This window comes from Sorghum bicolor, chromosome 2, assembly GCF_000003195.3.
Source record: "Sorghum bicolor cultivar BTx623 chromosome 2, Sorghum_bicolor_NCBIv3, whole genome shotgun sequence".
NCBI lineage: Eukaryota > Viridiplantae > Streptophyta > Magnoliopsida > Poales > Poaceae > Sorghum > Sorghum bicolor.
In genome coordinates this window covers 2,002,368-2,029,257 of record NC_012871.2, presented here as the reverse complement: position 1 = coordinate 2,029,257, position 26,890 = coordinate 2,002,368, and the positions used below count along the sequence as shown (strand labels likewise).

Here is a 26,890-nt window from a genome sequence, read left to right as displayed (position 1 = left end):
GGTACCAGATCGATCTCTCTCTACCGACGTCCTATGCCTGCAAATTCTCAGCCTGCTGCCGCTCAAATCGGACGACTGACGGCGGACGACAACCTCGCGGCAAAAGATGACCTGCGAGCGGTGGAGCAGCAGCACGCTGTTGCCGCCGGCACGGTGGCCCCTCTGAGACTGCAGAGTTGGGCAGCGCTAGGCACCGGCGGCGACCAAAATCGGCGGTGCCGAGATCGTCTCCGTGTGAAAGAAAGGGAGAAGTGCATGGATGTAAATAGAAGTTCTTTATTGTGTTCACTTTGTAAAAGTGCTAAAGAGAAATTACTTTTATCTAGGCTTGATTAATTACGAAAAATTTATGTGTTCACTTTGCAAAAGTGCCATAACAAAAAAATGACGCACGTGAGTTTTGATTTTAATTTTAGCAAGTGAGTTTTAGGGAGTTGTTGTAGAGAAGTCTTTTTTCACTTGGTAAATAAATTAGCAACTTGCTAAAACTGAGCATCTCCAACAACTTGGTAAAATTCACTTGTCAAATCTTGAGTTATAGCAAGTTGCTAATTTGTTTAGCAAAAGAAAAAAGGATGTGTCTCCAATAAGTTGCTATTCTCACTTGGTAAAAATAGAGGATGACAGATGGGACCCGCTCACTTGGTAAAAGAATATGTGTCTCCAACAAGTTGCGCTCGGGATAGCAACTTGACAAATCTCGGCAGTAGAAACCTCTGGATAGCAACTTGGGAAATTTAGCAAGTTGAGATAAGGAGTTGTTGGAGGAGGATTTTTATGCTTTTAGCAAATTTGGTAGGATAGTACGTTGAAATACCAAGTTGTTGGAGATGCTCTTAGCAAGTAAATTATACCAAGTTGTTGGAGATGCTCTACAAAATATGCATTGCCTTTTTTTCGCTTAACAAATCACAAGAAGCAAATGTTACCCAATGTCGTGAGAAATGGTAAAAGACACACCGGGTTGTTTTGGAGCAATCCACCACTTGATTATCTGTGTGTCCGTTCAGCGTCTCAACTCAAGCTCTTGTCGTCTGATTAGCTTGGTTAGGGTTTTGAGGTTGGTGACCTTTTTTTTCTCTTACTCCAGCATACAGGTATAGAAGAAAAATTTAGGATGGAAGATCAGACTGGCAGTGGTGGCGGTTGGGGCGGCGGTGGCACCGTCAACCGAACGGTGGATGAAAGCGAAGATAGTTGGACAGGGCTAGGGGCGAGGGGGTCATGGCAGCACATGGCACCATCGATTGTTCGATGCCCAAGGAAGGTCCCTGGAGAAACCGTTCCTAGTCTATCCCCGAGCAGCACACAACAACCCACTCTTGCTGTGGGAGTAGCTCGACCTAGGAACCCTGAGCCCAGCCCTCAGAGCCAAATTTTGTTCCTGAAGTTACGGATCCATCATGCCAACTTCCCTTGTTTAGATTGTTCTATTGATAAGAGGCTATTCACCTTGAAGACCTGATGCATGTATGAGTACGACTGAACATGGACGGTACTCAGTCCTCCTGATTTCCAAAGGCCACCAGGAATGTACTAGACACCGCGCGACTTGCGTGCTCTTTTCGACTGTTGGGGTGGTTTTGCCATAAAACCCTCAAAATCAATGTTGACATAGACGTTTGTACTCATGCTTAGAGCAGAAGGTGGTGAAAGTCATCAATGTTTTTGAGAATAAACTGCCCTCTTAGATATAATAATATATATAGAGAGAGAACAAGAATATATTCCACGATTAAACCTAGCTACTAAGGGCACGTACAACGGAAGCATACAGAACCATTAGCCTCAGATTCCATGTTGACAAAAAAGAAGAAGCCCCCACTCTATCTCTCTCCCCTAACCACACCATCACCTTTGTCGCGTTGTTCTACTCCTGCAGAGAAAAAGAGAGTGCATGTAGTACCTTTTCTCCTTTCTCCCCCTCCAAGGCCACAATCCAGTCGGCCACAACGCAGGAAAAATGTTCTCTTTTGCTTTTTGTCAAGTGAGAATGCGTTCTCTTTTGCAAACTACTACAGAAGTCTGTGAGACCAACAAATGAAGTGACATGGCGTGTTGATGCCGCAGTGGAGGATGGAGCAGCACGCCATCCTGACGCGTTGGGAAGCCCTAACGGACAATGGATAATGGTGTCGGAGAGACATCTCTCAGCACGACATCTCTCCCACGACGGCGGCCCAACGTTGGTGGAGCTGCCTCGACGCGGGCGGGGGTATGGGCGCGACAGCCCCGCCCGTCCGGACACGGAAGAGGGCCTCAGTGAATGCGGCACCATCGTTGTTCTAGGTGCGTCAATCCCGACGTGAGGGTGGGAGGCGCAGTGGCCCCGGCCACCTTGTACTATGCGAGGAGCGCGGGCACCGGCCCTGGCCATGGTGCGGTGGACCTGCCCCCAGCACGGCGGCGCAGTGACCTTGGCCCCTCGAACATGGTAGGGTGCGGTGCCCCTCGGCCACCGGCGCAGTCGTGAGGTGGCCCTAGCACGGACGCGGCAGGTTCCCCGACACGAGATGCAGTCTGTTCTACGGCGTGTGTGTGGCCGCCCCGGGTGAGGCCGATTCGTCGGGTACCTTCTGGAGGTTTCGGGTCCACGACGAAACAGTTAAGGATCCAAACCGATCCAAGATCTAACGGTTCACATCGCAATTTGGCTTGATCCAGCGGCTAACAGGTTAACAGGTGACGTGGCCATATCCACAAGCCCACTTTTGGTGTAGGATTCGTTTATAGAGATTCCGTGTGCCTAGACAAATCATGACAGGACTATGTGTCCCACGATACTATATATGAAGCTTATTATAGCTAAAATATGAGTCATTTGATTTTTATGAGATGAGTACATATAATTTCTTTATTCTAAATTATAAAACGTTTTGACATTTTAGATATATAACTTTTGGCTTAGATATGCACACATAGATATCAAATAGTTGAAGGATCTAGATGCTCATCGCGAAAGTTTATGGACGTAGACAGTAGTAATAAAAAAAAATATAGGAAGCAACGGTGCATTTAGGGCCTGTTTAGATTGGGAATGAAAATTTTTTGGGTGTCACATCGGATGTGTCGGAAGGATGTCGGGAGGGGTTTTTAGAAACTAATAAAAAAACAAATTACATAGCTCGTCAGAAAACTGCAAGACAAATTTATTAAGCATAATTAATCTGTCATTAGCATATGTGGGTTACTGTAGCACTTAAGGCTAATCATGGAGTAACTAGGCTTAAAAGATTCGTCTCGCGATTCTTAACTAAACTGTGTAATTAGTTTATTTTTTTATCTATATTTAATGTTCCATGCATGTGTCCAAAGATTCGATGGGATGGATGAAAAAATTTTGGGCAGTGAACTAAACAGGGCCTTAGATGATCTTGTATTTTGGGCCTCCTTTCGTTTGCCTTATTTTTGGGCCTTTCATTTTGCTATGTAAAATCTGGACAGGTCAAATATCGGCCCAAGTAATAAAGGATGAGAGATGAGACACAGGAGGAACGGCATCCCATTCCCATTCCCATTCCCATGGCGCCGCCGCCGCCGCCGCCCGAGCTGATCGACGACGCCATCGCAGAGATCCTCCTCCGTCTCCCTCCCGACGACCCCGCGTGCTTCGTACGCGCCTCCCTCGTCTGCAAGCTCTGGCGCCGTATCCTTTCCAACCCCACGTTCCCCGACCGCTACCGCGAGTTCCATCGAACACCTCCCCTCCTCGGCTTCCTAGGTAGTAACTATAGCTACTGCCGCGCCAGCAAAGTCAGCCGCTTCGATCCCATCACGACTCGCATCCCCTTCCTCGAGCCAGAGTTCGATTGCCGGGCTCTGGACTGCCGCCATGGCCGTGTCCTCTTCGATATGGTAGGGGGCACCAAGGGAAGTCTCGCTGTGGGGGACCCCATCACCGGCGACCACAAGTTGCTCGCAGATCCGGACCCGGACCCCATCTCATTCTACCGCTCTGGCGTGGTTCTTTGTGCGGTGGACGGCTGCAACCACCGTGGCTGCCACGGCGGCCCTTTCGTTGTGGTGTTTGTGAGCACCCCATCAAACAACGACGGCACCAAAGGTACAAGGGCATGGGTGTACTCGTCGGAGACTGCTGCATGGAGCTCACCGGCCTCTTTGCAGCTACCTAAAGGTTCCTCCGTCTACAAAAAACGTGGGGCCCATGTTGGAGACCAAATCTACTTCTTGCTCACAGATACCAGAATTCTCAAGTATGATCTGGGAAAGCATTGCTTGACTACGATTTGCTTGCCAGCCATGTACACCAATTGCCATCGTGGTAGCCTCATCACAATGGACGACGGTTCATCGCTGGGTTTTGTTGTTATTGAGGATTCAACCCTCCACTTGTGGGCGAGAAAGGTGAATCTGGATGGATCTATGGCATGGGTACAAGATAGAGTCGTCTTGCTTAACAATCTAGTTCCTATTATTCCGACTGCACACACCCATGGGCTCGTTAATGTTATTGGATTCGCTGAGGGCGTGGATATTCTCTTACTAGGCGAAGATGCTAGTGGCTACATGTTTGATCTGAAATCAGGGCAGTTCAAGAAACTAAGCAACCCTGAGTACCACTACTATGATGTCTTCCCCTACTTGAGCTTTTTCATTCCAGGTAAATAAACCGTACCTTGTTATTTACTTATGTAATTCGGCACTTTACAGGTTCTAACTATATGTATACATGATGTTCACATTTTGGTTGAATGGAATTAGATGCTACCTCTGCAAGCGGAAACTGAATATCTAACAATATAGCGTCATGTCAGATTTTGGTCAATTAGGCTCCTAGTCATAGGCACCGTTTATGGTAGTCAACATGTGTCTCTTGGAAATATAGTTGATTTTGTTTCTATCAATTAGCAACAAGTTGTTGATCTAAAATTTTGTATATCCTGGTTGGCCAGTCTATATTCTGAACCTTGAAGTGAACGTTTGAATCGGAACTTCAGTGACAAATGACTGGCTTATGGCCTTTCTTGTTTGCGCTCCTTGTAAATATTTTACATTGGGCATGCTCTATTGTTCATCTTAGAAAGCTACACAGGTGATCTATGTAACAATTTTAACATCTATGCATGCTACTTTTCAGATTTTGGTAGCCGCAAATCGCCACTGCCAGTGGAGACAAAACAATAGCGAATGAGTTAAAGCATATATTATACTACTGGACAATTTACAATTCCTTCAAGTGGTGTTTGCTGTACATTGCCTGCCCATTTCGGGGCCTGTTTTGCTTTGAAATGTTCAGTATTGTCTTGACAGTTCAGTTCATGCAAGACACCTTGATCAATTATGCTTTCCTGTCTAGTCACTTGTCATCGTCCTGCTGCATGTGAAGACCATGTTTCAGATTTGCAGATAATCTTAGGCCTTGTTTAGTTCACCCTAAAACCCAAAAACTTTTCAAGATTCCCTGTCACATCTAATCTTGCGGCACATGCATGGAACATTGAATATAGATAAAAAATAATTAATTGCAAAGTTTATCTGTAATTTGAGAGACAAATCTTTTGAGCCTAGTTAGTCCATAGTTGGACAATAATTGCTAAATAAAAATAAAAGTGCTACAGTACCCAAAATTTTCCATCTTCTCAACTAAACAAGGCCTTAACTCTGTTTGTGTTACATCGATGGAAAATGTTATGGTTGGCCCTTGGCAAGTCCATTCAGGAACCAGAGATATATTACTGCAGTTGTTTTGATTTTAAAATTAATGAAGACGTGTGTTCAACCTAATTTTCATTTCTGGAACGAGGACAAACACTTTCTTAGTTTTAGGAACAGCAGCAATTTTCTTACCTCTGTTAGCTTCATTTTCGTCATACTTAGTAGGAGGTTGTGGGGGGTTTATTGTCGTGTTTTAACACTTGCTTGCGCAATCTGAAGATGACACCCAAATCACAATCTAAAGTTCTAAACCTTCAAAAGTAGTATGTTATTTGATTGCTGATCCATAACATGGTTATAAGCTTTATATGCGCATTTACTGTTATACTTCAAAATTAGTCACTCTAGTAATACTCTAGTTTGGCCAGAAGGAAATAGAAAATGTTTAGACTAGTAAAATTGTATTTTGATTTATAGTTTAGATAAGTAACATTGCGTTTATATTTGGAGACAAGAAAACCATCGACAACTATGTGGTTGAAACATTAAATACACCTCTGGGACGGGAGGTTGTTTATATATTATTATTATGTTGTCACCTTTGTTCGGCCAATCTGAAAATCACACAAAAAAAGCATAACCCTGTAAACCTTTGAACTTAGCATGTTGCTCATTTAGCTTATGAAGATAACACAGATTGCTTAGATAAGCAACACTTGATTTATATTTAGAGAAACCGTTGATCTCTGTTGTCTTATTTAATTAACACATGCATTCCAAAAATCTCACCAAAAAACACAATGTAAACCTTTTATAATTAGTATAATACTATCTTTTAGCTCATGTAAGTTTGAATAGTTGATCCACAACATGGTTACAAGCTTTATACTTTACAATTACTAAATGGTCACAGTAGTCATACTTTTCTTTTGATAGAAAGGAATTCAAAATGTGTTTAGATTAGTTACATTGCATTTAGATTTATAGGCATAGGAAAACATTGAAAACTATCTGTGGTTCAGACACTAAATGCAGCCTAGGATGTTGTTGATCTAGTATCCTGTTTTCATCCTTATGAAAATGCCAGTCTCAATACCTTGCTGAAAATAAAAATATGTAAGCCTCAAGTCTCAGTATGTTGCTCCTTTGGCTCATGCATGCTTGATTGCTGATCTATAACATGATTATAATTTTTATTATTTGATTTTCAGCTTACATGATTACGATTTTTATTGTTTGATTTTTAGTAGAGGCGCACTGCCATCAACAGTGGGGACTCAGTGATCCAGGTGCTATCTGGAAAATGGAATGTGGACCAGTTCATCACTACACGATGCTGATGCTTCTCCAGTGTTTTGTATTCCGTTGAGCAGTTCAATAAATCGACCATCTTGCATGCAGAGCTGATGCTTTCTAGTGTCTAGTACATTAATTTGTTATCTCCTGAGAAAGTTTCAGTGTGAAGTGAGAACAGTACTAGTTATCTTATTCAATAAGTGTTCTACTCATCGGATTTTCTATTAACTTGAATAAAGACTACATTTTAGTTTTTTTTCTCGACCGTACCATGAGGTATTTTAAATTTAGCACAGACAAGATAAGTATGTTTCAGTGGGATTGTTAGCTATAGCATTTGAATCCACTAATGTTAATTTTAGCTATCCTTCAATCAAACCATACTCCCTCTATACTTTTAAAAGAAGTCGTTTAGGATAACGAAGTCTAACTTTGACTTCTTGTTTTTATAAAAATATTTATCAAAAAGTGATATTGTATACTTTTATAAAAGTATTTTTCAAGATAAATCTATTCATATGATTTTTATATTTTTAAAACTAATAACTTAAAAACTATTTATAATTTATATTGTCAATGTTTGACTAAATCTTGTTTAAAACGACTTTTTTCATGGGAGCGTCTAGTCACGACAGTCTCTCTTCACTTGTTCAGCTTTGGCATCACCAATTCAGACATTTCTCACCAATTCCCCATCCGACATTTCTCACCAAAACCCTCCCGCCGCCGTTGCTGATCCCCATGGCATCACCACCGCCGCCGGAGCTGATTCCGGACGCCGTCGCCGAGATCCTGCTCCGCCTAACGCCGGAAGACCCCGCGGGCCTCGTCCGCGCCTCCGCCGTCTGCAAGCCCTGGCTCCGGACCCTCACCGACCCCGCCTTCCTCCGCCGCTACCGCGCCTTCCACGGGACGTCCCGCGTGCTCGGCTTCCTCCACAACCCGATCGACCGCAGACGCGAGCGTTTCGTCCCCACCACGGCGCTCCGCCCGCACGCCGCCGCCCACCGCACCTGCGTCGTGATCGACTGCCGCCACGGCCGCGCCCTCCTCTACGACTACGGCTCCGGTGAGTTCGTCGTCTGGGACCCCGTCACCGGCCGCGAGCGCAGGATTCCCGACGAGGCGCCCGACGTCTGCACCCACCACTCGGTGCTCTGCGCCGCGGGCCCCGGCTGCGACCACAGCACCTGCGGCGGGGGGCCGCTCCTACTTCCTACTGGCCAGTGTGGGCGTGCACTGCGGCGCTATCTATGAAGATGATGAAGAGAATGAAGGCATGCACTGCTTTGCCTATGGCTGCTGCTACTCCTCTGAGACCGGCGAGACGAGCGCACAGACTGACCTGTACCTGGAGCACGAGCACAACCAGTGCTTCCTTGATGGCCGTCCCCCAGTGCTCGTGGGGGGTGCGCTCTACTTAGTCGAGGACTCTGGCATTGGCAAGCTGCTGCGGTACGATCTTCTGGGTGGGCGTGGCCTGTCGGTGATGAAGCTACCTCCTGCCAACCTTCTCGGTACGAGTACCGTTGTCATGACAGCAAGCAATGGTGGGCTGGGATTAGCCACCTTTTATCGTGGCATGCTATTCCTGTGGTCGACTGAGACGGGTCCTAACGGAGATGCCAAATGGGCGCACATCAATATCATCCAACTTGAGAAGCTGCTCCCGGTTGGCATTCGTATGAGCTTAGCATGTTTGAGTGGATTTGCTGAAGACGCCAATGTCATTTTCTTGAGCACAGATGACAATGGAATCTTCACTATTGAGCTCAAGTCATTGCTGACCAGGAAGGTGTGTGACATGGGCAATGTCAACCGTGTCTTTCCCTACGTGAGCTTCTACACTCCAGCTGGTACGGCCACTCGTGTATCTCCCATCTTTGTTTGGATCACTGCAATCTGTGACTATTCAGTCAGGCATATATAGTCATAAGTGGATCTTTGTTAGGGTGTATTTTTTTTTTAAACATGCAAAGGCATGTGTTTCATTAAGCAGAAGAAGAGTCCGTACAGCCCACAGTAATCCGAAGATTACCGAAGAAACCCTACGTCTACTGGAAGAAGGCAAGACTTTACATTGCAGAGAGGAAAAGCGCTACAAGAAGAGGCAGTCGCGCACTAAGAACGCGAACGGCGGCACACCAGGGCCGAAAGGCGTCGAAACCCGGCCGCGATCCAGAAGTCGGCCTCGTCGAGGATCGCCTGGAGGATCAGCGCCGGCGAGCGGGGCGTCTCACCAAAGGTTCTCGCGTTCCGTTCTTTCCACAGGAACCAACCGACTAGGAAGAAAAGCGAGTCGAAGGCGCGGCGCAGCACCTTGGACAGCCCCCTCCTAGAGTCAGTCCACCAAAGCATCGCTGAACACTCCCGGACGACGATTAAACCCTGCAAGTAGAACGCCGCGAGGCAGAGCTGCCAGACTTCGTGGCTAAAAACACACCCAAGCAGCAGATGGTCCATCGTCTCGTCCTCCTGGTCACAAAGGATACAGGTGCAATCATCTTGCAAGCCATGGCGCCAGCGCCTATGCGCCGTCTAACATTTGCCATGCATCACCAGCCAGAAGAACAGCCGCACACGAGGAGGCGCAGACATCTTCCAAAGTTGCCGCGCTCCCACAGGACGGGAGCATCCGATGAACATTGCCCCATAGGCTGAAGACGCCGAGTAAGCCTGATCGGCACTCAACCGCCAGGAGAAGGTGTCAGGCGTTCCAGGGGTGAGGATGGTCCGGTCGATGATGTTGCTGAGGTTGACGAACCCCGCAATAAGGCGCACAGAACGCGGACTTGTAACGTGGCGCACCCATCTGGAGTTGTGGAGTGCTTCGGCCACCGTGACGCCATGCCTGCGCACGGGCACAACATCGAAGACGGCCGGCGCCAGGGAGTAGCGGATGCAGGACCCATGAATCCAGCTGTCGACCCAGAACAGCGTGGTGCAACCGTCCCCCACCACGGCAATCGTCGCCGCCTTGAAGAACTCCGCGGTTGCTTTCTCAACTTTGTCGTGGAGCCGAAGCCATGGTCGTCGCGTGTCGGTCCGCTGCAGCCACGGCCACCTTAGGCGCAGCGCCATACCCGCGCGCTGCAGGTAGGGTGTATGAAGTTAATGCATATTATCTAGATATATTAGTAACAGTTGATTTTGATTTAGAGAAACAAGAAAAACATCGAGAAAGATATATGTGGTTGAGAAAATCTATGTACTACTAGAAACCTGTGGGAATATCATCCTGTGGCCAATCTGAAGATCACACCCAAATCACAATGTAAACCTTCAAAATTGATATGCATGTTGACATTTGATTGTCGACCCATAGCATGGTTATAGGCTTTATGCATGTTTACCGTTGCACTTAAATGCTTCAATAATACTGGCTTGGCCGTTTGGGCAGAAGGAAATAAAAAATGTTTATACCAGTAACATTGTATTTAGATAGAGATGGGCAATGTCAATAATGTCTTTCCCTACGTGAGCTTCTACACTTCAGCTGGTACTGCCTCTCATGCTTCCCTGTCTTTGTTTGGTTCACTGCAATGTGTGACTATTTAGTTAGGCATATATAGTCATATACTTCTGTTAGTGTATGAAGGCAATGTGTATTGTCTAGATAAGTGACACTTGATTTTGATTTAGAGACACAAGAAGGATATATGTGGGTGAGAAAATCTATGTACTAGTAGGAGGTTGCGGGAATATCGTCCTAATATAACACTTGCATGGCCAAGATCACACCGAAATCACAATGTAAACCTTCAAAATTGATATGCATGCTGATATTTGATTGTTGACCCATAACATGGTTGTAGGCTCTATGCACGTTTATTGTTGCACTTAAAAAAATTAAACCTTCAATAATACTCTGGTTTGGCCGTTTGGGCCGAAGGAAATAAAAAAATGCTTATACCAGTAACATTATTGTATTTGGATATAGAGATTTAATAGTTAATATTGCATTTAGATTTAGAGACACAAGGAAAACATTGACAATTATATGCGGTCCAAACATTCAACACAAAACTAGGAGGTTGTTTATCTTTTGTTCTATATTCACCTTTGTTTGGCGTATCTGAAAATCACACACACAAAAAATGCAGGAAATTATTAAACTTAGCATGTTGCTCATACAGCTTTGAAGATAACACAAGTTGCTAAGATAAGTAATGCTTGATTTAGATCTAAAGAAACAAGAATAATTTTGATAGCGATATATGTGCTCTGGAAGGAGGCCATTGATCTATTGTCCTGTTTAACACTCTTATTTTTTTTGAAACGAAGTTTAACACTCTTATGGTGAAACTATAAAAAACCCCACTATAAAAACAATGTAAACCTTCATAATTTGTATATTCTGGTGTTCTAGCTCAGGTAAGTATGATTTCTTGATCCATAAGGTGGTTACAAGCTTTATCCTTCATAAATTGTCACTGTAGTCAAACTTTATTTACAATAGAAGGAAGTTGAAATGTCTAGGCAAGTTAAATTGTCTGTAAATTAGAGACGTAAGAAAACCATTGAAAACTCTATGGTTGAGACATTGAATACATGCGTAGAAGGTTTGTGATGTATTCTCCTGTTTTTCGCCCTTGTGGTCTTGTGTGGCGAATCTGAAAATCACACCAAAAACACAGTTTTGTAAATCTTGAGGCTCATTATGTTGCTCATTTAGCTCATGGGCATGTTTGATTGCTGAACATGACCATAAGATTTATTGTTTTATTTGCAACTTTTGCTAGAGGCACACTGCAATCACCTGTGGAGACTTAGTGATCCTCAAAGATCCATCACTTTGCAGTGTTGATGCTTCGTTCTATTGAACAGTTCTACAAATCCACCATGTTGCAGGGCTGACGATGCTTTATAGTTTCCAGTCCTTTCTGTTGTCTTGAGAAAGTTCCAGTAAGAGCAGTACTAGTTATCTTATCCAGTTGTGCTCTGCGCATGGATTTCTGAGAGTCAAAGACTATGTTTTAGTTTATGCGTACAATTATGAGAGTTTTAGTTTATTATGTTGGCTTACGAATCATTTCATCCATGCGTGGCGTGGCCACTGTGAACTGAATAGGCACAGCTTTCCTACTGAATCATTCAGTTTTCATTCAACTTGGACAAAGTTCCCCAACCACCAGATCAAAATGGCAAATTTGGTTGTTGTATTTACCAAGCTCTCGATTTGCAAACAACATTATTGTATTTAACCCCAGCTTTGTTGGTCTATTGTTCAGTTTGGTTGACATGGCCCACTTGTAACTGTACAGTTTTCATTCAAGTTATGTGTGCACGTAGGCATGTGAAGAAACTGAAGACAATTGTGTATTGATTTTTTTTTTTTGAAAGGAAACATGGCCCGTCAGTTTCACCCATGTTGTCCACTCCACCTCGGCCAACAGCATGCATCCCTTTGAGCTCCCAGGCGCCTACATCCCAGAACACAACCTCCACTAGCCGAGACCACCATTCTGAGAAAATCAAATCAACTATTATCTCTTTCATTTCCATTCGCTCCAACAGAAATATGTTGAGTAAAATAGAGCGATGTTAAAGCTCAAATACTATTATTTTTTCTTTTTTGACTATAAAATTTTCATCAACATTTGCTAAGCATTGTACTAAATTTATAACGAGAAATATAAATATAGTAAATCATAATGGCGTGAGGCTCACATTTTCGCAGGCCCAATAATATGTCATTGAGCGACATAAAAAAGGAAAATAGAATACATCAGTATTCCTTGGGTTGGCCACATGTACAATTTTAACCAAGAACGGTTGTACCACACTCGAACAATTGCAATAGTTTTCCACAGATATTCATGTTGGATACGTAGCAAGTAATAAGATAGAGAATCAATTAAATCACAGTTTTGTGTGGCAGTTGTGTTAGTTGCACTGGTTAAACAATTAGTCGGTGACAACTGTCCGACAAAGAAAAAGTAGAATTAGTGTTTTTCCAAAAGCTCCTGAAAATTAAGGTATTACAGTTAGGGCCTTCATTTACATTTGCCATGCTCTATTGTTCATCTTAAAAACCTACAATGGTGAGATATATATTTAACAATTTAATTATGTATATGTATGCTATTTTTTAGATTTTGCTAGCCGTGAATTGCCATCGCTAGCGGACCGAATAATCGTTGCTGATTGAAGCATGATTGATAGAACCTGGACAATTTACAAATCCTTCAAGTTTAGTTTATTAACTGTATATTGCTGGCCCATTTCAGGGCTGTTGGGCTTCAAAATGTTGAGTATTGCATTAGTAATCTTATACTCTTAAAAAGCAAAACCTCAATAACTACTATTTTCTTCCCAATATGTAAGCTATCCAACTAGACAATGCACTATCATATACAATTAACATCCACTAAGCAAAACCTCACTAGCTATTCATCTCAACATGCAAGTTGTCTAACTACACAATACACTGTTACATATAATTAAAATACACTAGCACATGTAATGTCCATGTCACTAAGACACATAAGAATTTTATTGTCCATTTCATCATACCATGCAATCCACTAATCTACAATCCTGCAGCAACGCGCGGAGTAGTCTACTAGTTTAGTTTATGCAAGACACCTTGATCAATTATGGGCATCATGCCTTCCTGTCCAGTTGCTCATTGTCGTCTTAATTATGTGAAGGCCATGTTTTAGGTTTGCAGATAATTTCAACTCAGCGTTATGTCAATGGAGGATGGATGCATGGTAGGGTTGACAAGTCCACTCGCCTTTCTAGAACAAGGGCAACACTTTCTGAATTTTCACGAACACATTTGGAATTAAAATTACTCATATGCTAGCGCAGCTTCTTGCATTCTTTCATTTCCCAGGTGTATGAATGTTTGGGTAAAATATTTACAAGGAGAGCAAACACAATGTAGAAACCAAAAGGCCATAAGCTAGCCAGCAATTTGCAGTGAAATAGAATGTATCAAAATATTGGTTCAGCAATTTGTGGCTAATTGATGGAAACAAAATCAGCTACTTCGAAGCGGCACATGTTGACTACCATGAGCGGTACCTACAACTACCGAGACCAAAAATCTGGTGTCACATTGTACTATCAGAAATTCAGTTTCCCCCTTGCAGAGGTTGGCGAACTGATCATACTTGTTGGGTTTTTTTAGTGGGTTCAAGTCCTCGATTTGGCAGTATTGGTATTTTCTTGGATTGGATTTAATCTAGAAAATAGCGATATTATATTTTCAATAGTAAACAACATCCCCGTCGACAGCGAGTCGCCTGTAGTGACTTTATAAATCTCGTAATTTATTGACTTAGTCATAAATCCTTCTTCCAGCTAGCCAACGTTCGGATGCCGGGCTCTTGACTGCCGCCATGGCCGTGTCCTCTTCGATACGGTAGGGGGCACGAGGGGAAGTCTCGGTGTGTGGGACCCCATCACCGGCGACCACAAGGTGCTCAGCGATCCTGACCCCGACTCATATTGCCACTCGATCTGGCGCAGTTCTTTGGCGGCGGCCGGCCGGCGGCAACCACCGTAGCTGCCACGGCGGGCAGGACCTCGTTTCAAGTTGGTTGTTTTCCGCTATCTTGGATTGTGTTTAAGGATGGGAATGATGTTTTAAATAAATACATGCGGTTTTTTTCTAGTCTAATTTAATAATTTAAACAAAAAATGAGAGAAAAAATTATCTATTTAGTTCATTAAATTAGATTAGAAGAACCGTGAATACTCATTTAGATCTTTAGTTGTGTTAGATGTTAAGTGCTCGCTATGAATATAAATAAGACTCAAGAGACAAATGGAAATGGATTCATTGTTTTCATTAAGATCTAGTACGTACATGTGTATACATTAGTGCTCTGAAGGGTGCCTGTGATTTCGATGGCATGAATAGACACGCCAGTTCACGAACCATTGAGATGACATCACTAATGAATGTTTTTGTAACAACGCTCCTTGATTGATTCCACCTTTGTGATCCATGTATCAATAATTTATTATCCAAACCCTAGTGGGAAACAATGAAGATATATTCCCTCCATACCCAAATTAGCTGACGTTTAGAACATAATTGTGCTTACCAAGGAGCTATTAATTAGAGGGTATTTTCTCTGTCTACCCCTATTAAATAGGGTATCGGGTGCAACCTCTACCAGAAAACTACTCCGGTCAACCGGTTAGTGCAGCAAGGCCATAGGCCATAGGGTGATGTGCAGTGTTCAACTCTTGGTGGCCACAAATTTTTTCGGCGCTCCATTTCAGCTGGGCGTGGAGCCGCATGCGGCGCTTGGACTGCTTCGACGCGCGGATTGGGCAGTGACAAAGGCGACCGAGGCGACACAATTAATTGCTGCTTCGACGCGAGTGCTGATTGGACGGTGACGAAGCCAACCGAGGCGACACAGCGAAGCAAGGAGCGCAACAGGCAAGGGCAATCGCGTCCTAAACATAGCATGCGGGCGAGGAACGTCAGTTTTTGCGAAAATAAGCCTTGAGTATATATATATATATATATATATATATATATATATATATATATATATATATGGAAATTCCTTTCTACACCTACGAGTAGTTACACGCATCGGTAACATATCCACCAAGCAGTGTCAGGTAGTCCCGGTGTGAACCAAATAACGGGCCGATGGCTAAGATATAACTTCCTAAAACTAAGAGGTAAAATATGCCTTTCTACAGTTGTGTATTACATTTTTTGTCTTGCATAAGAATTTCAAAACACATTTATACATTAATTAGATGTTTTAGTTTTTTTCTAGGAATGTCTAGATATATGTCATTTTTCTAGAGCTAAATCTAATTTTGGAAGATTCTTGATATATTTGTCATGAATTCTAAATATTTCATTTGCACGCATTGTATCCTTATATATCTATTTTTTGCGAGATTCTAAAGCTGTGAGATTTTTTTATGGTTTAAAAACTTTATCAAACATTTACCAAACTATTTTTAACTAAAAATAGACAAAAACAAAGCCTTAAAAAAACTGTTAACAATGACAGGCCCAAGCGAGGCCCATGATTGGATCGTCCAGTCGTGCTCCTCCCCTCGCTCGGAATCAGCTTTCCCCGAAATCGGCAAATCCCCATTCCCCACCCAAACCCTCGGGTTGTTCCATGGCGCCGCCGCCGCCGGAGCTGAACCCCGACGCCGTCTCCGAGATCCTCCTCCGCCTGCCGCCGGAAGACCCCGCGAGCCTCGTCCGCGCCTCCGCCGTCTGCAAGCCTTGGCTCCGGACCCTCACCGACCCCGCCTTCCTCCGCCGCTACCGCGCCTTCCACGGGACGCCCCGCGTGCTCGGCTTCCTACACAGCCGCAGCATCGAGCGCTTCGTCCCCACCACGGGGTTCCGCCCGCACGCCGCTGCCGCCGCCATTCTTCGCACCTGCGACGCCGTTTTCGACTGCCGCCACGGCCGCGCCCTCCTCTACGACTGCGGCTCCATGGAGTTCGTCGTCTGCGACCCCGTCACCGGCCGCGAACGCCGGATGTTCGACGCGGTGCCTGACCGGTACAACTACGCTGTGCTCTGTGCCGCGGGCGCCGGCTGCGATCACTGCAACTGCCGGGGGCCGTTCCTACTGGCCTGCGCGGGCGTGCACTTCTCCCACTGTGACGTTTTCTTCGCCCGCTTCTACTCGTCTGATACCGGCACTTGGAGCTTAGAGACCAAGCTATACATGGAGGACTCCCAATACCAGTACTACGGATACAGATTGAAAAACCAGCCGGCCGTGCTCGTGGGGGGCGCGCTCTACTATGTCTGCAACTTCAGCATCTTGCTCCGTTACGACATCCTGGGCGGGCAGGATTTGTCAGTGATCAAGCTTCCCAAGGCGAATCATTTTGAAAGTGTCATTGTCATACCAGCAGAGGACAGCGAGTTGGGATTGGCTAGCCTGTATCGTAATCGTAACAGCCTCTGCCTGTGGTCGAGGGAGACTGAGGTGGGCAGAGACGCTAGCTGGGTGCAGCAAAGGGTTATTGATCTCAACAAGTTGCTCCCAGCTACCAATCTCAAGCGGCCAGCATGTTTCAGTGGATTTGCCGAGGGTGCCAATGTTATCTTTGTGAGCACTTATCATGGTGATGTCTTCTGCATCGACCTAAACTCTATGGGGGTGAGGAAGGTGTGTGAGATGGGCTATGGCTACCGTATCTTTCCCTACGTGTGCTTCTACACTCCAGCTGGTATAACTTCTCGTACTTTGGTCCCAATGTTTGTTTGTTTATTTGTGGTATATGACTATTTAGTCAGGTGTCTAGTAATATTTTATTTGGTCGAGAAGGTAACACAAATTGCTTTGATAAGTAGCACTTGATGATTTAGATTTACAGAAACATGATTTTTTTTTCTTTTTGGTGATATATGTGGTTGGGACTGGGGACAAAAGAATACACAGCTAGGAGGTTGGTCGATTGTCCTGTTTAACCCTTGTATGTAGCTGATTCTGAAAATGGCGCTATAAACACAATGTAAAACTTCAGACAGTTCAGAGTTTGTATATTGGTCTTCTAGCTCATTTAAGTTTGGTTTGCCTGATCCACAACATAAGCTTTAATTTTACTTCATTAATAGTCACTGTAGCCACAGTTCTTTTATTACGGATGGAAATATATTTTTGATTTAGAGATGGTAGGAAAAACATTGGAGACTTGAGAGTGGAGACATAAGTATAAAGATCCAGGAGGTTGTTGACACATTGTCCTATTTTTGCCCTTGTGTGGCCAATCTGAAGATCACACGAAAAACACAAGTCTTTAAACTTTAAATCTCACTTATGCTGCTACTTTAGCTCATAGATGTGTTTGATTTCTGAACATGATTATAAGCTTTACTGTTTTATTTTCAGCTTGTGCTAGAGGCGCACTGCCATCACATGTGGAGACTCAGTGATCCTCTAAGATCCATCACTTTGTGGTGCTGATGTTTCGTTCCGTTGAGCTGTTCAACAAATATACCATCTTGCAGCACTGAAGCTTTCTAGTTTGCAGCCCTTTTGAGAAAGTTTTAGTGAGAATGAAACACTATATTTTAGTTCAGCACAGGCAACAGAAGTATGTTTTACTTCATTTCCCACTCCATGCGTGGCGTGGCCACTGCGAACTGAATGCTCTGCTTCCTACTGAATAATCATTCAGTTTTCGTTCATCTTGGACAAGGTTCCCGAACCACCTAGGTCACGATGGCAAACTCTGGTCTGTTGTTTTTGTCAAGCTCCCGGTTTCGGAACTGCATCGTATTTTCACCTGGGTTGGTTGCATTATTGATGATTGATCTACCGTTCGGTACGGTTGAGAACTGAGAAAATAGATTATGCACACATCAACATACACATCCCGTTTATATTTAGAGCAAGCGTCAAGGAATAATGGCTTTCAGTAGCACATAGCAAAGTAGCCAACTTCGGCAACCACGTGCTCATATAGCGCCAACTTTAGCTCTTGTTGAGTTGGGCCTTGTTTAGTTCTAAAAAATTTTGTAAATTTTTTTAGATTTTCCGTCACATCGAATCTTATAGCACATGTATTAAGTATTAAATATAGAAAAAAAATAACTAATTACATAGTTTATCTATAATTTGCAAGACGAATCTTTTAAACCTAGTTAGTCTATAATTAGACAATATTTATCAAATACAGACGAAAATACTACAATGTTTATTTTGTAAAAATTTTTGGAACTAAACAAAACTGCTTGTTGCTTCCCATCGATGCCAGCCCTTTTTGTAGGTGTTAACTATTACGGATTCCTAGCCCTGAATTTCGGTACTATTTCACCTACCACACGTAATCTTTTTGTTATATTGTCTAAAAAGAGAGAGAATCTGAGTTGTCCGGGTCAAGAAATGTGATTAGTATATTATTATATAATATAATAATTGAAGACATCAGTATGTGCTCATAAAGTCTACCGACCGATATTTCTTTTTTTTTTTGGGTATGTTTCCTTCTTTTTTCCTATTGTTCTTTCAAGCACACCAAAAGGAGAAGCAAAAAAGGAAACTAAGATCTTATTATCTTTTCCTTACCGTCTCTCTCACATATCGTCCATCCTTGTGGCATTTTTTTTCCATCCCTACCTCTTTTTTCACTGGATTTGTGTTGGCACAAATATATAGTCGCACACAAGGTGAGCCAGAAATTAATGATAGGAGGGGCCAAGTACTATTTATATAGAAGAATCATCCATTAGCACACAAGGGAAGAAAATTCCGTGGACTCTAGGTCCATTCTACTGCAGATATATGCGCCCCTAACGTTTCCATCCTTGTAGCCTCCAATGATGGAGCCAATGCAAGCCGCTGACGCTGAGCCTGAACGTCACGACACCCTGCAGGGTCGATGGAATTTTCTTCCCATCACGGGCACTGGTATAGCCCTTGGTTAGTTCACCCAAAAATCAATTTTTTTAAAAAAATTTCTCGTTACATTAAATCTTACGGCACATGCGTGAAGTATTAAATATAAATGAAAATAAAAATTAATTGTACAATTTATTTGTAAATCGTAAGACGAATCTTTTAATCCTAGTTACTCCATAAATAAACAATATTTATCAAATAAAAACAAAAATAATTTCAATTTTCAAAAAAAAAATTGAAACTAAACAAGACCCGGCAGATCCACATGACTCCATGACGCGTTATATTGACGCGCGCTGTCGTCCAAGACGTCTCGTGCGGGCCGGGACGGGATAAAAGTTTTGGAACAGTGTAAAGCAATGGATGATTACATGCAAGATTCGATCAATTTCGCCGAGTCAAGTCTTCGTTCGCCGGGCAGCACCTTTACTGTACTGTAGCTCATTCTTTCATCTACTATTTCTAGCCGCGTAATAACGAGCTTCACTTTTGCATTGGTATTTGTAACACACAAACCACCACTCTGCTGCTCAAAACGTAGACTAGAGTAGCTCTGATGATGAAGCACCCAATTGCAATTGCAAGGCTTCTCTCCATCCGTCGTCTTCTTCTTCTTGTCCTGCAGCAGCTCTGCCTCCTCGTCCCGCTCGTCTCCGTTCTATCCGCCGCCGCAGCCGTCCCGCCGCCGCCGCCGGCGCACCGGCGTCCAGAAGGCTGCCCATCGAGGTGCGGCGACGTCGACATCCCGTACCCGTTCGGCATCGGCGATCAGTGCGCCATCGACGGCGGCTTCGACCTCAGCTGCAGTCTTGTGAACGGCACCCACTACAGGCCTTTCAGCGGGCCGTTCGAGGTGACCAACATCTCCATACCCGACGCCAAAGCTTGGACGAAGATGAACATCTCATGGCGGTGCTACGATTCTCGCACCAACCCGACGACGTGGTCCACGAGGAGAGAGAACTTCACACACACGCCCTTCAGGTTCTCGCACCAGGATAACAAAATCTTTGTCGTCGGATGCAACACGCTCGGCTATATCACCAGTGAATATGTAAGTTCCTTCTCTTTTACCGTACCACCGCCCTTTTATTTTCCTTTTCCTTTGACACAACTTAACTTCACTCGTAAAACTTGAGCAACTTTCTAGGATGAAGCTGGGCTGTTTTGGAAAAAGTTTTAGTAAAATAGCTTCACCAACTATTTTATGCATATATAGATGAGAGAGAGAAATGAGGAAGAGAGATGCAATAAGCTACTTTTTTCAGCTTTATTCCAACTCATGTCTTTGTAAGAGGAGAAGAAAAACAGCTTCACTCATGAAGCTGTTTTAGAAATAAGTGTTTGGCAAAAAAACAGCTCACAATAGCTTATGAAGCTGTTGTGAGTTGTACCAAACAGACTCTAAATGAATTTGAAACCAGAAAAAAAAAGGCATGATTTAATTTGTGGCTTCTCCAAACTTCTAGGATTGTGTACGTAGTGTGGAGTCAACGTCTAAGGCCCTGTTTAGTTCCCCACCTAAAAAAATTTATTCATCTCATCAAATCTTTAATACATATATGGAACATTAAATGTAGATAAAAAATAAACTAATTATACAGTTTGGTTGAAAATCGAGACGAATCTTTTAAGCCTAGTTAGTCCATGGTTAGCTTTAAGTGCTACAGTAACCCACATGTGCTAATGACGAATTAATTATGCTTAATAGATTTGTCTTGCAGTTTCCAGACGAGCTATGTAATTTATTTTTTCTATTAGTTTCTAAAAATCTCTGCCGATATCCTTCCGACACATCCGATGTGACATCCAAAATTTTTTCATCTCCAATCTAAACAGGACCTAAAAGAATCTGAACAAAATAGAGCCTTATTATACACACAGCTCAACTGTGAATATATATGCATGCATGCACAGCTTCTTGGAGAGTCTGTGTTGGCATCTTGAGAATGCCAAAATCCACATGTTAACGGCCCTACCGTTGAACATACAATTAGCCTTCATGTGAGCATCCATGTATGCTGAGTTAAAGGATTCACCCCCTTTTTTTTGTGATTTAACAGGCTTCACCCTTGTGAGGAGAGGTTCGACCAATACAAGTCTAGCTAACTAGTTGACACTAGCATATAAAAGATTTTCAGAGATGATCAAAATCGATTTTTAGGATTAGTTTTCTAAAATTGTTACCACGCCATCTTGATCGTAGAAATTAGATACTCTCAAGAAGTCAAGAGCGATAAGTTAAATTAACCACATCCCTGAAACTCGATTTTTAGAGGTGCGTTTGTTAAGTCAACCGTCCCAAAAACTCGAGTGCGCCCTCTTCTATGACCATATCACATCGTCGCTTGTTACTATGAATATAATGCTATTCTTTTATATCTTATACTGAATATTTTAGCTCGTTAATGATCTTAAATTTTCTAGGCCCTTTTTCTTTTCTTTTTAATTTACCAGTAGAAGGGCTAACGCTGGTCGTGAATCTCTATTAACTGTGCAGTATAGCATAGGTTGCTTGTCCGAATGCTACAATAAACCGAGGAACATGAGTTCGTGCTCTGTTGGCAGTGGCTGCTGTGAGGCGGATGTCCCAATCGACATGGGGTATAGTCGATCTTTCTTCAATCCAGAGTATAACTACACTGGCTGCGGCTATATTGCAGTGATGGAAGAGAAGATGTTCAGCTATAGCACGACGTATAGGGACTCATCAACATCGTTTTTTGATGCATACAACGGCACAGTTCCAGTTGTAATGGACTGGAGGATTAGACGGTACACATGCGAGGAGGCTAAATTGAACATCAGCAGCTCATATGCATGCATTAGTTACAATAGCCAATGTGTCAACACCACCAACGGGCCAGGCTACCGCTGCAAATGCCAGGACGGGTATCAAGGCAATCCATACGTCAGGGATGGATGCACAGGTTCATTTCTGCGCTATATATATCTCTAGAGAAATTAGCAAGAAAACATAATTTTGATGTGACGATTCTAAGAGCTAGTGTTGCCATTTGGTTTCAGATATCGATGAATGCGTTCAGGATAATATGAATGACTACTGCACGGCTAGAGGAGCGACCTGTCAAAATACACAGGGGAACTTTACATGTTTATGTCCACCTGGAAAAAGTATGACGAATGGCATCTGTATGGCACATCACAAGTCCTCTTCTTGGCTGATACCTGTCGTAGGTATGTATCCTGCTCCTGCCTTCAGCATTGATATATAAATCTGACAGTCCCTTCCTATTTGAGCTTTGCTCCAAACTATCCAAAACATGCCCTCAACAAGTTGATTGTTAATTACTTTATTTCCTACAAACAATTTATGTTTCCATTTTCATATCACTTGCCTATATTTTTCTTCTTTGTTCTTTAAAAAAAATAGTGATCAATATATATGGTGAATAATTAATATCACGCAGGCGCAAGTGTTGGCCTAGTTGTCCTTGTCGTTACCTTAACCTGTGCATACTTGATACAACAAAGAAAGCTACATCACACCAAACAGAGATACATCCAACAGTACGGAGATATGTGGATTTTTGAGAAGATGAAATCACAACAAGGTTTCAAAATATTCACAGAAGCACAACTCCAAGAAGCCACCAACAAGTTCAATGAAAAACGAGTGCTGGGTCATGGAGGACAAGGAACTGTGTACAAGGGACTTGTCGAAGGCAACGTCGAAGTAGCTGTAAAGAGGTGTATGTCCGTTGATGAGCAGCACAAGAGAGAATTCGGCAAGGAAATGCTAATCCTTTCTCAAATCAACCACAAGAACATCGTTAAGCTACTCGGTTGCTGCCTCGAAGTGCAGGTCCCGATGCTGGTGTACGAGTTCATCCCCAACGGCACATTGTTCCAGCTCATCCATGGAAACCATGGCAGGCAGATTTCCTTGGCAATTCGCATACAGATCGCCCATCAGTCTGCCGAGGCGCTTGCCTACCTGCACTCATGGGCATCCCCACCAATCTTCCATGGAGACGTCAAGTCATCGAACATCCTCATAGATCGTGACTACACTGCGAAAGTCTCAGACTTCGGTGCTTCTATCCTGGCACCAACAGATGAGTCGCAATTCGTCACATTTGTTCAAGGAACTTGTGGGTACCTAGACCCAGAGTACATGCAGACATGCCAATTGACGGACAAGAGTGATGTGTACAGCTTCGGGGTTGTTCTTCTAGAGCTGCTCACACGCAAAAAGCCATTCAAGTTTGATGGGCCTGAAGATGAGAAGAGCCTAGCGGTAAGGTTCATTTCAGTTGCAAAGCAGGGAAAGCTTGAGGAGATCTTGGACGATCACATCAAGAAAGACGAGAGCATGGAGGTTCTCCAAGAGGTTGCAGAGCTAGCAATGCAATGCTTGGAGATGTCCGGTGCAAATAGGCCGACCACGAAGGAAGTCTCCGAGAGGCTTGATAGTTTGAGAAAGGTGATGCAACATGCACAGCAGCAGCACAACAACCCTGAGGAGATGGAGCCCTTGCTTGGAGAGTCATCCTTGGCAAGCTCTGATGAGGTGGTTGTCAGCACTGGAAATCTAAGCATTGAGATGGAAGCTGCCAGGAGTCTAGAACGGGGACGTTGACCACAAATTCACCGTCTAGTAAAGTAGTAATCTCAAAGTGTGTATGATATATTAATATCATATTTACCTACGTACGTATATATACATGGTTAGCAATAATAATTTTCACTGTTGTATTAATGATTTCGCACACGAGCTTTGTGTGTGTTTGTACTGCTGTTTTGGCAATTTACTTGATGTACCTGTTGTCTTCTTGTTGTTACTGGTTGTATATATATTGTCCATATTGAGTATAACTTAATAATCATCTATGTCCTCCCTGTTCATTAAAACCCGCATTGTTATGCCACACTAAAGAAGCAGTACGTGGATTCAGCATTACGTGCCAAACTGATGGAACTGAAAAATATTGTTTTGGCATTTTCATGTCTCTCCCCCCCTTTTTTTTCATCAAAAAAAAAGAACCGTGTTTTTCTCTCTCATCGCAAGTCAGTGGATAAATTATAAATGATGGTCACTATTCGTTCGCAGCGGACTTTACAGTGCTTGAACTCTGTAATCGATCCTAGGAAACAGATTCTTGTCCTTAGCCTGACAAAGTTCGTATGCTAGTTTGCAAATATTCTATAACTTCTACGGTATCTGAAAACTCGTAACATTAGCTTGAAACCTTGAATACATAGGAGTATTTATATTACTGGCCGGGCTTCCGTCCCCACCTGCGGCGTCCACGGAGTGCGCCAATGCAGCGGCTCTGCCTGCTAATGGTGGGCCAACAGCGGAGTCTATTGTAGATTTCATCGGCAACATGATTCTGCCGCTTGAGGAGCCGGTGCTGCAAGAACGGCCACGTCTCCGCCGATCCAAGGTACTGCAGGATGAGTGGCAGTCGCGCCGGAGTGAGCGTCTTGCAGCCAAATCAGCATTCCGGGATCCGCATCCGGAGAAGCAAGCGCAGCGGGTGCTTCTGGGCAAATGGGAAGGACGGTCTGACCCCGCAACGCCCGACCCATCCATCGCTCTTCGCTTCTAGGAGACCTTCCACGATGCGTTGCCGTCGGAGCGCCGCGAGGACATGAGGCGTCTTTTCCCCATGCTGGCTGGCGGGGTGGCTCCGTCGACCCCAGGTCGCGTCTGAGCCCCGCGCGTGTCTGCTTTTGCGGCCTCGTCACATATGTGCGACAACCACCTTCTGATCTGGAACGCGCGTGGCCTCAACAGTCGGGCGCGCCGGAATGTACTTCGAAACATTGTGGAACTCCAGCGGGCGTCTGTAGTTTGCGTCCAGGAAACAAAACTGTCTAACTTCTCAACTACCTTTAACACGGAGATCTCGGGATCTAGCTACGACTACGCCTTCCTGCCGGCGTCCGGTGTGGCTGGTGGTGCGTCCATCTCATGGCGGGGGGACCTGTGGGAGGTCTCCGCCTCAGTTCGACGATGTTTCTCTATTACCATTGCGATCCGTTTTGTTGCGTCTCAGCAGCTGTGGTGGCTGTCTAACGTCTATGGCCCGAGCTCCAACTCGTCTTCCGAAAAGACTGCCTTCCTGCAGGAGCTCAGGGACATACGTGCGGCCTGTGCTTGGCCGTGGCTCGTGTGTGGCGACTTCAATCTGATTTACCAGGCGGCGGACAAGAACCACGGAAGGCTTCACCGTGGGCTCATGCGCGCCTTCAGGGACACGATAGACGTGTTGCAGCTCCAGGAGCTCCACCTATCCGGTCGCTTATACACATGGTCAAACGGGAGAGACAACCCCACCCTTGAGCGCATCGACCGGGCCTTCGCCTCCGTTGAGTGGTTACAGCTCTTTCCCTTTCACCACCTGCGAAGCCTCTCGTCTGACTGCTCGGCCACTCCCCGCTGTTACTCGTGTTGAACTCCAACCCATGGGCGGTTCCACGGTTTCGCTTTGAGCGTTTCTGGACGCGGGTCCCCGGCTTCCTCGACACGGTGCAGACGGGCTGGGGGCAGCCAAACCCAGATGTCGATGCCTGCAAAAATCTTGACTCCAAGCTGCGGGGTCTCCCCTGCTCCCTCCGTAGCTGGTCCGCCTCCAGGGTCGGCAACGTCACCGCCCAGCTAGCCTATGCACGGGCCATCATCCACGCGTTCGACGTCGCCCAAGAGTCTAGGCGCCTGTCTGCAGGGGAGCAGGATCTCCACCGGGACCTCAAGGCGCACGTTCTTGGCCTTGCCTCCCTGGCAAGGACCATGGCACGTCAGCGCGCTCGCACCCGGCACCTCCGTGAGGGCGACGCATGTACCAAATATTTCCATTTGCAAGCATGTCACCGCCGACGGAAGAATTACTTGTTAGCAGTTCAGCACGAGGGCCAGACGTTCTCCGAGGATGAAGCCAAGGCGGGTGCCGTGTACAGATACTATAACAGCATCCTCGGCATGCCGTTTACACACACTCACAGGATCAACCTCACCCAGCTCTCTTTGCCGCGGCTGGACCTCTCCACGCTTGCTGAACCGTTCACGTTGGAGGAGGTGGCGCGTGCGGTCATGGAGTCCCCGTCCGACAGAGCCCCCGGCCCGGATGGGTTCGGCGTGGGCTTTGTCAAGGTGGTGTGGGCCGTGATGGCCGCGGATATCATGCGTGCATTCTCGGCGCTCTGGAGCATGGACTTCCGCAACTTCAACTGTCTTAATGAGGCGCTCATGGTGCTGCTGCATAAAACCCAGAACCCGGTGACGCTCCGCGATTACCGGCCGATCAGTCTGATCCACACAATCGGCAAGCTCTTCGCTAAGACCCTCGCCTTGCGACTTCAGCCCTTCATGTGTGACCTCATCAACTTGAACCAAACAGCCTTCATCAAGGGCAGACGCATCCACGAAAACTTCCGAACGGTTCAGCTTGCTTGCCGTTGGCTGCACGGCCGCAAAATTCCTATGATTCTGCTAAAAGTGGACTTGGCAAAAGCGTTCGATACGGTGTGCTGGCCGTTCTTGTTGGAGGTCTTGGAGCACATGGGCTTCCCAGGGCGTTGGCGCGACTGGATTTCATACATGCTCTCCACGGCCTCGACCAAGGTGCTGATCAATGGTCGGCCGGGAC

General features: G+C 44.8%; 5 protein-coding genes across 5 annotated transcripts; all 5 read left to right on the top strand.

Annotated features, from left to right (window-relative positions):
• On the top strand, nucleotides 3,315-7,165 carry LOC8059907. The gene is made up of 3 exons (XM_021454493.1): nucleotides 3,315-4,621; nucleotides 5,099-5,148; nucleotides 6,864-7,165. The coding sequence occupies exons 1-2, from the start codon at nucleotides 3,472-3,474 to the stop codon at nucleotides 5,143-5,145; spliced, it is 1,197 nt and encodes a 398-aa protein (XP_021310168.1). The 5' UTR covers nucleotides 3,315-3,471; the 3' UTR covers nucleotides 5,146-5,148; nucleotides 6,864-7,165.
• Nucleotides 7,654-8,169, top strand: LOC8084303. Its single transcript, XM_021452645.1, has one exon. It carries the CDS (start codon nucleotides 7,654-7,656, stop codon nucleotides 8,167-8,169), a length of 516 nt encoding a protein of 171 aa, XP_021308320.1.
• LOC110432376 lies at nucleotides 8,192-8,842 on the top strand. The gene has a single exon (XM_021452644.1). It carries the CDS (start codon nucleotides 8,192-8,194, stop codon nucleotides 8,840-8,842), a length of 651 nt encoding a protein of 216 aa, XP_021308319.1.
• On the top strand, nucleotides 15,924-18,220 carry LOC8059905. The gene is made up of 2 exons (XM_002461355.2): nucleotides 15,924-17,100; nucleotides 17,763-18,220. Exons 1-2 carry the CDS (start codon nucleotides 15,927-15,929, stop codon nucleotides 17,804-17,806), a joined length of 1,218 nt encoding a protein of 405 aa, XP_002461400.2. The 5' UTR covers nucleotides 15,924-15,926; the 3' UTR covers nucleotides 17,807-18,220.
• Nucleotides 19,796-24,128, top strand: LOC8059904 (putative wall-associated receptor kinase-like 16). The gene is made up of 4 exons (XM_021452425.1): nucleotides 19,796-20,328; nucleotides 21,775-22,204; nucleotides 22,302-22,472; nucleotides 22,706-24,128. The coding sequence occupies exons 1-4, from the start codon at nucleotides 19,831-19,833 to the stop codon at nucleotides 23,875-23,877; spliced, it is 2,271 nt and encodes a 756-aa protein (XP_021308100.1). The 5' UTR covers nucleotides 19,796-19,830; the 3' UTR covers nucleotides 23,878-24,128.

What these genes read in the sequence shown, in the direction of transcription:
- LOC8059907 (XM_021454493.1), top strand. Translation starts at nt 3,472, where the DNA reads ATGAGAGATGAGACACAGGAGGAACGGCATCCCATTCCCATTCCCATT. An exon ending in CTTGAGCTTTTTCATTCCAG is followed by an intron (nt 4,622 to 5,098) that starts GTAAATAAACCG and finishes GCTACTTTTCAG; the next exon opens with ATTTTGGTAGCCGCAAATCG.
- LOC8059905 (XM_002461355.2), top strand. Translation starts at nt 15,927, where the DNA reads ATGATTGGATCGTCCAGTCGTGCTCCTCCCCTCGCTCGGAATCAGCTT. An exon ending in GTGCTTCTACACTCCAGCTG is followed by an intron (nt 17,101 to 17,762) that starts GTATAACTTCTC and finishes TTTTATTTTCAG; the next exon opens with CTTGTGCTAGAGGCGCACTG.
- LOC110432376 (XM_021452644.1), top strand. Translation starts at nt 8,192, where the DNA reads ATGCACTGCTTTGCCTATGGCTGCTGCTACTCCTCTGAGACCGGCGAG.
- LOC8084303 (XM_021452645.1), top strand. Translation starts at nt 7,654, where the DNA reads ATGGCATCACCACCGCCGCCGGAGCTGATTCCGGACGCCGTCGCCGAG.
- LOC8059904 (XM_021452425.1), top strand. Translation starts at nt 19,831, where the DNA reads ATGATGAAGCACCCAATTGCAATTGCAAGGCTTCTCTCCATCCGTCGT. An exon ending in GCTATATCACCAGTGAATAT is followed by an intron (nt 20,329 to 21,774) that starts GTAAGTTCCTTC and finishes TTAACTGTGCAG; the next exon opens with TATAGCATAGGTTGCTTGTC. An exon ending in TTGGCTGATACCTGTCGTAG is followed by an intron (nt 22,473 to 22,705) that starts GTATGTATCCTG and finishes AATATCACGCAG; the next exon opens with GCGCAAGTGTTGGCCTAGTT.